The sequence below is a fragment of the Lampetra planeri genome, unplaced genomic scaffold, assembly GCF_965212315.1.
Source record: "Lampetra planeri unplaced genomic scaffold, kcLamPlan1.2.h2 scaffold_1526, whole genome shotgun sequence".
NCBI classification, from domain to species: Eukaryota; Metazoa; Chordata; class Hyperoartia; order Petromyzontiformes; family Petromyzontidae; genus Lampetra; species Lampetra planeri.
This window is the reverse complement of record NW_027614250.1, coordinates 15,875-28,090: the sequence shown is the minus strand read 5'-3', so window position 1 is coordinate 28,090 and position 12,216 is coordinate 15,875. Positions and strand designations below refer to the sequence as shown.

At 42.4% G+C, this 12,216-nt stretch overlaps 1 protein-coding gene across 1 annotated transcript; it reads left to right on the top strand.

The window, feature by feature from the left end:
* Positions 1-207: 207 nt before the first annotated feature.
* On the top strand, positions 208-12,144 carry LOC144739482 (protein MON2 homolog; the record flags this gene model as incomplete). The annotated part of the gene is given in 29 exon segments (XM_078622431.1): positions 208-312; positions 927-1,007; positions 1,097-1,170; positions 1,265-1,355; positions 1,622-1,723; positions 2,691-2,801; positions 3,659-3,834; positions 3,982-4,144; positions 4,662-4,955; positions 5,081-5,257; positions 5,260-5,281; positions 5,534-5,704; positions 5,707-5,768; positions 5,770-5,820; positions 5,822-5,875; positions 5,877-5,978; positions 5,980-6,180; positions 6,748-6,810; positions 6,812-6,841; positions 6,843-6,893; positions 7,588-7,608; positions 8,562-8,690; positions 9,887-10,101; positions 10,160-10,220; positions 10,300-10,356; positions 10,358-10,427; positions 10,629-10,836; positions 11,472-11,554; positions 11,981-12,144. Coding segments are annotated over 29 exon segments (3,189 nt in total), but the record flags the coding sequence as incomplete, so codon positions are not given.
* Positions 12,145-12,216: the final 72 nt, after the last annotated feature.

The window sequence follows — 12,216 nt, the reverse complement described above, 5'->3', positions numbered from 1 at the left end:
CTCCCACACAACACACCAATTAGATTTATTATCCACCCTTTGAATGTTTAAGCTTCACATGGATATTCTTGTCTTAATGATAATTAATCACATTATCCAACATAGATAATCATTTGTTATAATATTTCTCTACAGAAATGTATTTGTCCAAAGTTAGGGTGATGTGCACTAAATTGTACTAAAACGTAACTGTATGTCTTTGTTAAGCTGACTGCCAAGAACATTCAGTGTATGCGAACCCTGTTGAACCTGGCCCACTGCCACGGGGCCGTGCTGGGCACCTCCTGGCAGCTGGTACTGGCCACACTGCAGGTACCGTGTCCAACTGCTTCTTCACATGTACACTGAACAATAAGTACGCAAATGTTACAAGATTTTTTTACCTAGAATTCAAAATGTGTTAAATTTTCTGGCATTGCTGTTGTTCAGTTCATACTCATGGCAGCTGATTTAGGCCATGTCCACATGGAGACGGACCAGAATTGTTTTGCGTCAACGCAGAAACGCTGAAAACGCTGTAGGCCTCCTTGTGGTGCTATATCGCTACCACAGAAATCCACCAAAAACAAAGAGTAAGACATGGTTCATGAACAGAAAACGCATGCAGTGTAAACAAACACACAAAGAAGATAACGAAGAATACTAATTTAACTAAAAAGGCGACATTTGTAGCTTCTGAAACACCAATGCAACACGATAAGGCGTCATTGTTGTTGTTTTCAAGGTTAGGGGATGCAGGTGGGCTATGAGACTTCTGCGGAGACACGTGTGGACATGCCCTTGTCCTTTTAAATAAAAATACAACTTTTCTTTTTGGTGAATGATGAGTTTGTTGTACCACTATGTACAGTGTACATATTAAAGCTCTGTCAATGAAGTTTCATCTCCTTTCAATGACCTGTCGGCTTCTAATTTTTCTATCCCAGCACTTAGTGTGGATCCTGGGGCTGAAGCCAGGGGTTGGCGGTGCCTTGAAGCCCGGTCGAGCTGTGGAAGGACCCAGTACAGTGGGTTTTTGTTTTTTTCCAGAAGCCTTGTACTCTGGTTTCCACCTGACTGTTGAAAGCCAATTGACTGTGGTTTTGTCTTTGAGCAGGTGTTAACCACAGCTGTGATGACTGACTTGCCCATCATCTCAAACATTCTGTCCAGGCTGTTTGAGAGTTCCCAGTAAGCACCATTATTTCATGTGTGAAAGTCAACACTTTGTATACAATCTCTAGTAACGGATGTCACATGTTGCTAATATAATCTTGCGATTTAGGTACCTGGATGATGTTTCACTTCATCACCTGATCAACGCGCTCTGTTCTCTCTCTCTGGAGGCCATGGAAATGGCTTATGGAAATAACAAGGTACTGGGAGAATGTTGACCTATGTATAACATAGTCGAAACAATATTTCCTCTATATTTTTAAGAAAAGGGATGTGATATTTTTATGGCACTTTTTAAGAAAACCTTCACATGTAAATCAATGCTGGTATTATTCTCCTGGCTGCTTTCAGTGCTGTGTATTTCCATTTTACGTTAACTGAGGTTTGTGCTGCACTGAGTGTGTGCTGAAGCCTTTGTACGCAAAGGTCTGACCCACAATGACTGTATTTGTTGTCTTTGTTACAGGAGCCATCTCTGTTTGCAGTGGCCAAGCTGCTGGAAACTGGTCTTGTCAACATGGATCGTATAGAGATTCTGTGGAGACCCCTTACAGCCCACTTATTAGAGGTAGCAGCCACTTTAATACCCACAACAGAAATAAAAAAATAGAAGAAGAAGGCACCGGCACATTTTTGATATGGAGCTTTGGGTCCTGGCAATGAAATTAACGGCTGTCAGGAAATTTGTTTCAACAGAATGATGATTTATTTCTTAAATTGAGTATTTCATCTAGGTTACCACCAAGGCTCCAATAATGGTCTCTGTTTTCACCTTCCTTTCCTCATTTGTTGGAGAGGATTCTCTGCCATGTCTTTATATGAATATTTAAGTGTGTGTTCGGAGTTCCTCTTCATGTTCTCTCTCTCTCTGTCTCCTCTCTCTTTTGCATCTGTTTTGCAGAAGGTAAGCTGAGATTCCCTTCCTGTAATTGTCAGCTTCCTCGTTTCTTCTCCCAAACGGCTCTTTGTCGAGAGGCTTCTGTATCTAAATGTGTCCACAATGTTTGATCTGGCACTCGTGTACTCAGTTCACACAATGTGAATCTGTTTTGCCATTTGAAAAGAGGATCTAAAGCTGCTTCTGCTAAGTGCCTCTGTCTGCAGGCTCGTTCAGTTTCATTGCTTTTATGTTTATAAGTTATCTGCAATCAACTTCATTCTGCTTTCATATAAAAGATGAGAACCGTTATTCATCATGCAGAACTTTGAAAACTCTGATTTGGATCACAAATAGTAAAAGCATTTTATTTTCCCTCAATCAAAAAAGACCGAGCATCCTCTCTCTCCCTATTGTATCTGTACAAACCTTTGTGAGCACTGTGTCTGTCTCTATATGTCCTGTGATCACACAATCTTTGGGTTTCACACACACTCACAGTGAACTGGAAAACAATCTCCTCCTCAGATTTTGCTGAAAAAAAAATATTACAATGTCAGTTACATTGTACATTCGTGCATACACTGTCAGATGTCTCTCCATCTGTGTGTGCGTGCATGTGCAAATTACATTTGTGTGTCTGTGGTGTCTGCTGCAGGTCTGCCAGCATCCAAATTCCAGGATGAGAGAGTGGGGGGCTGAAGCATTGACAGCTCTCATTAAAGCTGGCCTGGCCTACAAACACGAACCTCCACTGGCCCAAAATCAGGTAGTGAACACTGCACTAATGAAGCCATGGCAGTTTTAGCTTAAATAGCCTAGTGTCACAAATCAGTCTAAAAGTTTACAGTACAGGCAGTATAGTTGGAGCCTGACATATGATCAAAACAATAAATGCATAAATACATTTCTCTTAGATAACCATTAAGCACCTCTGTGGTGCATTAAACTCAGCATTTGAGCATTTGAGATTGCAACAAAAAATGTTGTGCAATCTGCATGTTGTTGTCCAGTAAAGCATCTGTAGCACCACCATGTCACGGTTACAGAATTGTAGCACTTAGACATTGTTTTCTGACATCCCTACAACACACTACAATACACTTTGAAAATGTATGTTATGAACATAAACACAAAAAGACGAGAGAACGTATACTGGTACTGCTGCTTAAGTCCAATGAACACCACAGTGCTCTCAAGTATTTGGCTCTGTGTTGTTTGTGTCTTCAGTCTTTCTCTCCTTTGGTTGTTCTAAACTCCAAATGTATAGATCTATAAAGTTGTGTAGGGATATGCATTACAATGACTCAAGGCCGTTCCTGCAGTCAGACAAGCAGGTTGTTGTCACATTCAATAAATAAATAAATATCAAAGGCATTTATGAAATGTCTTAATATGTAATGTTGACTTTGTAAAATGCATTTGATGAATACTGATTTATGTTGGACAAAGTAGAGACTGCTAAGATTCACATTTAATCACTTCAGACCGGAAAAAATAATGTGATGTTTTGACTGTGATGAGATGGTGCAGACTTACTCTGGCTCAACTGCTGCTAAGACACTTGAGCATTGCAGTTAGTTACTGGCTCTGTTTGTTTTGTTTTGTTTTGTTTGTACCTCCAAGCGGCTGCAGCTTCTATTGCTAAACCCACTGAAGGAGTTGTCCAACGTGCTGCATGCGGACATACGGCAGAAACAGCTGGAGAGTGTTTTGCAGATCTTGCAGAGCCAGGGGGACAGCTTAGGACCCGGCTGGCCTCTGGTCTTGGGTGTCATTGGAGCCATCCGCAATGATCAAGGGTATGGAACATGAAGGAGCTTTTCTTTTTTTTTGGTGAAATACTCCAATTCAGTGCTAAATTCATATACCTTTTACGCAAGGCATTCTAAATGTCTCAATAATTAAAGAAGCCAAGGTGAGTGGGACTGTTTTTGTTTCCTCTGTAGTGAGTCATTGATCCGAACAGCCTTCCAGTGCCTGCAGTTGGTGGTGACAGACTTCCTGCCCACCATGCCTTGCATGTGCCTCGAGATCGTAGTGGATGTAGCTGGCAGCTTCGGCCTACAGAACCAGGAGCTTAATATTAGCCTGACGTCCATCGGCCTTCTGGTGAGAGCACAGACTTCCTCTCAAGTGACTTTAATTTTTGAGGGTTATTCTCATGCACATACGTTTCTAGTATGATCTTTGGAGATAATAGATAATGAAGGGGAAAAAAAACACATGTTGGCTTTTACTGACCACTGTTACAAAAATGATTTGCTATACCGAATGTGTATGTGAAATAAGTAAAGAAATATTTCGTATGAATATCCTGTTAAAATATGACCTGAAGTTGTAAACATGTGAATATCGTACACCGATTATTTTCTCCTGTTTTGCGGTATTTTATCTAAGCTCCACACTGCCACTCCACTGACATTTCCTAGAAGCGCTGTACAATATTCAGGACACGCAAAACCTGATATTGATTTGTGGTCCACGGGATTATTTCTCTTGGAGTGTGACAGTTCCTGAGAGATTACTGGTATGGTAATAGGATCAGAGAACAGCCAGAAGCATTTTACCAATGTTCCTCTCCACTTAATGCACCCACTCTCTACCCCACATCCCTTTCTACTCACAGTGGAACATTTCAGACTACTTCTTCCAAAGGGGTGAAGCCATCACACAGGAGTTAGAGAGAGAGGAGGAAGCTCTACAGAAGCAGGCCCAGGAGAAGGGAGAGACCCTGAACAGACCCTTCCACCCTGCTCCTCCCTTTGATTGCCTCTGGTTGTGTCTGTATGCCAAGTTAGGCGAGCTATGTGTAGATCCACGGCCTGCCGTGCGTAAAAGCGCCGGGCAGACTTTGTTTTCCACCATCGCTGCGCATGGAACCCTTCTGCAGCAGCCCACGTGGCATATCGTGGTCTGGAAGGTAACACCCAGTTTATCCAGTATTCTCAACTGACATGGACCTATCGATCAGTTTACCTTAAAATATTTGTAAACATATCATAGCTGGTATTGATTCCACTGGCTGACATATGGACTTGTCACCAGGTCCTTTTCCACCTGCTGGATTGTGTGAGGACATCGTCCACCACAGCAGACAAGGAGAAGATAGAGTCAGGTGGTGGGAATATTCTCATTCACCACTCCCGTGACACAGCTGAAAAACAGTGGGCAGAGACGTGGGTGTTGACTCTCGCTGGGGTGGCACGCATTTTCAACACAAGGAGCGGTATCTCCTCCAACAGTTAGGTGAGTCACATGAGATACGGTGTGATGTCAACAAAGTTTATCATTTGATGTCTCGTAAGTTAGTTCTCCGTAACATTTCCGTTACTCGTGACTCTGAATGAGCGAAATGTGTGAATGGCCAATATGATCACAATATCGGTGTTGTCACATGTTCATTAATCTGCAGGAAACAATGTGCCTTCCCCCAATTATTAACGGTTGACATACAGCCGATTAATGGTCTTACAGATTTCAATGTTTGTGTCCGTGCAGGTGATTTCTTTGAGGCGTGGGAAATTCTGCTAAACCACATCCAGTCAGCTGCTCTCAGCAAGAACAACGAAGTTTCCCTGGCTGCGCTCAAGAGCTTTCAGGAGATCCTCCAGATTGTTACACCAGCGAAAGACTCAGACAAAGCAGGTGATGCACTTGCTGCTATCGGTGTTCCCCAGTCCTCATCGACCCCCTCTCAGCAGCCGGTCCTGGCAGACCTCTGTTGCGCTCAGATCTCACTAGTAGAGCGCTTGACGCGGTACAACGGCGCTGACCTGCAGGCCCCTCCCACCCGGCGAGGAGTCGGCCCTCGAGGACTCAGCATTGTGGTGGTCTGCGTGGAAACACATGGTATCGAACAGGAACTGACAGCACGAGGCCGCCTAGTGGCCCAACAGAGAAACTCTCCTTCATCCCCAGCCAGCCCTTCCTCACAGCACTAATAACAGATTTTCCCAGCACTGTACCAACACATCAAGGCCAACTTCAGCATGGAGGATCTGAAGAAGCTGGGGGTCATCCTTCACGGAGCAGCATCAGTGCCCATCAGCAGTGATGCATCGCCCTTATTCCTCCCTTCATACACTGAGGCGGTGCTCACCAGTCTGCAGGAAGCAGTGCTCACTGCTCTGGATGTACTGCAGAAAGTGAGTAGATGAAAACAAAGAGCATCATTCACATTTAGATCATTATATCCAAAACAGACAATTAGAATCTGTGGAGAATGGTGGAACCTTTGTATACACTGTACTGTTTTTCTTTCCTGGGGCTACAACTGTTTATTTTTCCAATTTTTTAATTGTTATCCTCCATATCCAGACTTTAATCATTTTTTATGATTAAAACTGTGGAAAATGGCCTACAGCTGTCAAAGGAATTGCTGTGACAAATCGGAACATCTTGAAATTATATACAGCAAATTTGCCGCTGGAGCTGTTCATCCATTATTGTAATTCTTGGCAATAATTTCCTTTTAATAACACTGATTCAGTGACACTTAGATATACAGTATATTTGTAATTAGCCTTCATTGCAGCTTCTTCCTAGACTTACTCCACTCTTTTATGAATTGTGAACACCGACCCTTTTTTCTCCTCTTTCTGTTTTTTTCAATTATTTTTGTCCAGAAATATGTTGGTGTTCTTAATCTTGCAGTGTGCACTCCCATGGTGTCTATCAGCAGTGTTTGTTCCTCTCTTCCCTCCCTACTGCAGGCCATCTGTGTGGGCCAGAGAACCTGCAGGTCATGTACCCAGCCTATCTTTGAACAGCTGCTACCTCTTCGTGGAGTTCTCCTGCAAGCCTCCTCCAGTACGGCAGGATGGAAACCAAGCATGTGGCCAATGCCAAATACAACCAGGTAGGAGAAGTGGAATCATCAGTTTAGTTCTTATTTGCAAGATGGTGTAATTGAGAGAAATGCTGCATACTGTTATTCATTGTTAGTCATCGTCTTTATTTGTTATCAACAAAATCGTCCCTTTTCCTTGATGTGCATCCCAACCCCCTTATCCATCAAGTCCCCACGTAGTTCTCATGCTCCTTAATGAGGAGGACAAGTTCCTCTTGAGTCTAGACCCCCATTAGGGAAATATTTCTTCCGTCATGTTACTGCACACAACACGATGTGCTGCTTCAGTCCACCGTCCATTTTTTCAGGGATGGACAGGACAGTCTAATAATCTCTTAGTGGCAAGCTGTCACACTTACGCTAATAAATATGGTAATTAATATTGGTACATTCATGCTGCAGATGGAGCCAAACATTCGACGGGCCACTTCTTTTGATCTGAATCAATTTAAATAGTTTATGTAAAAGAATCAAACAAAAATCCCATCCACACTAAATAGATGTTCTGGGTGGTCTTTATTGTCTTGCCAACTTCTCTCCCACATTGTTAGGATTGCCTGAGATGTCCACGGTGCAAGGAGTGAATGTTTAATCTGATTACACCAAGGGAGCCACTGCAAATTTGAACGTTAACACCAGACATATAATTGCAATCTTCTCTCACTCCTGTTTCTTGGGACTACTCACTGGATAAACATTTTAGATTCCCCAGCTGTTTGCACCGGTGAGTTCCACCATCTCCCCCCAGCCGCCTCTATAGCTTGATACTTAAGCTGTGCTGAATGATGAAAAGCCCCCTTCTGTGGCAGATGAGATATCACACTGCATGATTTGCTCTCTGTGTCTTATCCTTATTCACTCTACACTCCTCCTCTCTGCTGCCTGCCACTAACTGGTGACTACACCTCTGTGTGTGCAGCCCCTGTGCAGTTTCATCTTCACTTGAGTTTGTTTTTGTTTTGTTTTTTGGTGATGTTCATATGCATTTATGTGGTTCAATTTCTTAAAGGCACCCCCTTGTACATTGTTCATCTGGCTATAACATTTTCAGCTGATTCTCACAAATCATAAGCATCTATGGGGGTTGTAAAGGTGATATATGTGAACACTCACCAAGTCAGCCTTTTTTTGGTTCCTTTCCTGCTCTGATTAAGGTTTTTTGCTGTAGCAGGTGGAAGGTGATAATGGTTGGTTGCTCACAGCTTCAGCGTTGGACCCTCCACAGACAGGAAGATATATGGCAGTTTAGGAGTTGACCTTTTGTAGTCTACAAAACCAGAGAATTCACCCTTCTCAACCCTTGAGCAGCATCTTTAAACCTTTCGTTTTGGACTGGAGGTCGATGCACAGAGACAGGCTATGTTCCTCTTGAAGTACAAAGTCAGTCACGTGACAGGATGGACTAAGGCTCACTGGTTACATCGCTGACTTCAGCAGCAAACAGAGAGATTTTTGATGGACATTGTGTTTTCTTCATTTGTGTATACAAACTGAAACACGTCCAGACAGCACTTTTAAAGAAATGAGTCTTCTACTTTGTACTCATACAAAGTGTGCCTTTAAATCTGCTTTCAATGTGGCTTTGCCAAAAGGACATGAAAAGTTCTCCGATGTATTTTTCAGTGTGTTTGCGTGTGTTACTCATATGTCTCTTTTCTCTTGTTAAATCTTTTGCAGGCAGAGTGGGTTGCCTTAAACTATGTGCCCTTTGCTGAACGCTCCTTGGAGGTGATGGTGGACCTGTACCATAAGACAGCATGTCACAAAGCTGTCATCAGTGAGAAAGTTCTACAGAACATCATCAAGGTATTTTTTCTAAGATGGGTGGAATGTTTAAATTAAAGGGTTTTACAGAATTTGTTTTTGTCAGTGGTTGCCGAACGCTGTTTTACTAGTGTCTCATACAGATGACTACTGGAATTCTATGGTGGAAGTAATGTGCTGACATTAGCCTAGAGGCAGCAGTGGAGCCTGAATTTGTTTTGATTATTATGACTTTTTAAAACCTGGCATCCTAAAGACAGGACATTTTCTGTTGTTCAAGTCAACTTTAACTTGCCACCATTGAGAAACCAGTAATTGTTCAACGCTGAGCAGTAATAAAAACGATTGTGTGATGTTATTATAAGGTTTTTGTAAATCAAAGAATACATAAACACAGAAGCACAAAGTGCTGCTGTGTTGTTCCTGTGGGCTGTAACAACACCTTCATTGTCTGAAGGGGTTTGGGCTTTTTTTTTCATGATGAACCTTTAAAGACTTTTAACTCAGTCATTGTTTCTACATTATGACATTTGGTTGAGTGTCCTGATCTCACCAACCAGTGTCTTGAAATGTGGCTGGTATTTATTCATTGAATCCAGGAGATACATGAAAAGGTTGAATGTTCTGCCGGCTGTTAATTTCATTAGTACCCCCCCCCCCCCCCACACACACACACACACAGTGTTTTAGAGTTAATTTCACAAGCAGAACTACAGGTGTATCTCAGAATTATTTATTTGTTGATTGATTTAAACTCAACTCACCAAAATTAATTAGTGCATAATTAGTGGTTTACTCAAACCAGACATAAACTGCTTCAGATAGATTTCATTCTTTTAGAGCTGCTGGCCTCACATTTTTTAATAAATTAAATATAAATTAAATTAAAAACCCTGATATTCAATTTTTTTGAGATGCACCCATATTTAGAAGGTTGACAATGGATAAGTCCATATTATGCCGCCTCACATTTTCTGTTCCAAATCAAGAAGACTCATCCTCAGGGAACAGTTTCTCTCTGGAAAGAAGACTGTGAACTAGAATAGCTACTGCCTGCTGCAAAACAAATCTTAAACTGCTGCTTTGATCTTTATTGTTTGAATTCAAGTGGTGACTTGTAACCTTGAAAAATAGTTTTCCACATTTAAAAATGTGGAAAAAGAGAGGCACCTCGGCTAATTTACCTTGGAGTATTTTTCTGTCTTGTGATCTGTTGTTGTTGTCTCTTTCTCCTTAAGACTCTGAGGATGCCCTTGGGTTTGAAGTATGCCTGTCCATCGGAAAGCACCTGGAAGCTCGCTGTTTCTTCTCTGCTTAAGGTTCTGTCCATTGGACTACCTGTGGCACGGCAGCATGCCCCCTCTGGAAGGTTTGACACCATGTGGCCAGAGCTGGCCAACGCCTTTGAAGACTTTCTTTTTTACCAAAAGGTAAAGAAGGTTGTAATCTTCACGTCGGCATATGACAGTGTGGACAGACCTCTCAGCTAACCTCATGTTTTCATGTCCTAGCACACCTCCAGATAACATGTCCATTCAGGAGTTTCAGAAGAATGAAGCAGTTGATGTCGAGGTAAAACCTTGACTCTGCCGTCCAGACAGGTTTTACAGTATGAGTTTGTCCACATCAGCATTATGTTCTTTCATTTTAGGTTGTCCAGCTGATCAGTACAGAGATTTTACCATTTGCCAATTTCATCCCAAAGAATCTTTGTTGGCCAGATCATGACGATGCTCAATAAAGGCCTCCATTCAATTCGCAGTCCCCCCTCATTCACAGGTAACATGAGACTGTGCCAGTGAAAACGTACCATCTTCTTAACCAAGAATCCTGCTCTGATTGGACAGGAAGTATAGTTTTGGAATCATATTGCAAAAGGTCCATTGCAAAATTGTTAATTGTTCACTACAATACTTGCAAAATGTCCAGTCTGTGCTTCGCGTTGTAAGTGTAAAAAAAAAAACCAAAATCTTTTCACAGAGGCAGAGATTGATGTGCGGATGAGAGAGGAGTTCTCCAAGGTGTGCTTCGAGACGTTGCTGCAGTTTTCTTTCAGCAACAAGGTGTCAACCCCACAGGAGGGCTACATCTCGCGGATGGCGCTCTCTGTGCTCCTCAAAAGGTCACAGGATGTCCTCCGGCGCTACGTGGAGGATGAGAGGTTGAGTGGACGTTGCCCCCTGCCCAGGTACCCCCTGCTGATCTGTCAAATATGTGGTTCACCTTCTTTACCTGCTTTCAGCACAGGTCCCAACAGTCGGTGTACAGTCGGTGTCGTGTTGGACCGGATGGATCAGACTTCAGCTGTTTAAAAACAATTGCATCCTCCTCCTTTGTGAACAACATAAAACCACTCCACTTAAACACATTAACATTCAGGGGGGTGGGGATCAACACTTAATTCTGCAATTTTCTCTGACATGATGAAAATGAAATTATGCCCATGGGGAAATTTATCATTGGTGGAAAAAGAGTTGGTTGGGGGGAGGAGAAACACTGGTGTGCTCATGAGTCGCAATTTACAAGGTGCATGAATTTGGACATTTTCAACACTGCCTGTATAAAACTATGCCATGTATGTATAAATGTGACTAATCTAAATACCATAACGATATCACACACACGCTCATGAAAGCTGTATTTTTATTCACAATAGCAGACACATATTATCATTTACTGCCGTCTTTTAGTGGACTCTAGTGTTCTTTGTTGAAGGAGCCTTAACTTCAGTGACCATCTCTACGACCAGCTAGTCTTGACTTGTTATTGGTGGAACTGCATCTTTAACTGCAGCTGAATGTCCTAATGTCCTTTTTCTCTCAGGCAACAAGTGACTGAGATTATCTTTGTCCTGAAAGCTGTCAGTACTCTGATGGATTCTCTCAAGAAGACACAGCCAGAAAACGGTGAGTGTCCAACCGTGAAAGAAGGAAGACATTGAAAGAAAAGAAAAGAATCCACTGTATCTGTTCATTCCTGATTAATTGTGTCAGAGTACAATGGGGACTTTTTGTCAAATGAGTTTTTCTCTGGTCTAGATATGTTTGTTTCCACCAAGGTCAATTACAATAAATGTTTTTTTTTTTTTTTTTTTTAGCCGCAGTAGATTGAAGTGAGACGTTCTGAAATTACATTTTTCAAGCGTTCTTCTAGATGTTTGTATCACATCGCCCTTAATTCAGAGCAGAACTTTCCATATGCCTGCAGGAAATTTATGTAGGACATTATTCCTCTGATTGCCCTCTATCACATGTCAACCCCCACCACTCTCCCCCCTCTCCCCCCCTGTATTTTCCCTCTTGTTCTGACGTACTTTTGTTTACCGCCTACAGTGGATGGCAACACATGGGCTCAGGTGATTGCCTTGTACCCCACACTGGTGGAGTGTATCACATGCTCATCGTCTGAGGTGAGCTCAGCCCTGAAGGAGGCCCTGGGGCCCTTTAAAGACTTTATGCAGCCCCCCATCTCCAGAGTCCAGAATGGAGAGTCCTGACCTGGCTCACTCCTCCGCTCAATGTTTTGTTTAGTTTTTTTATAATGAGGAAATCTTGAATGTGTCTTCTTG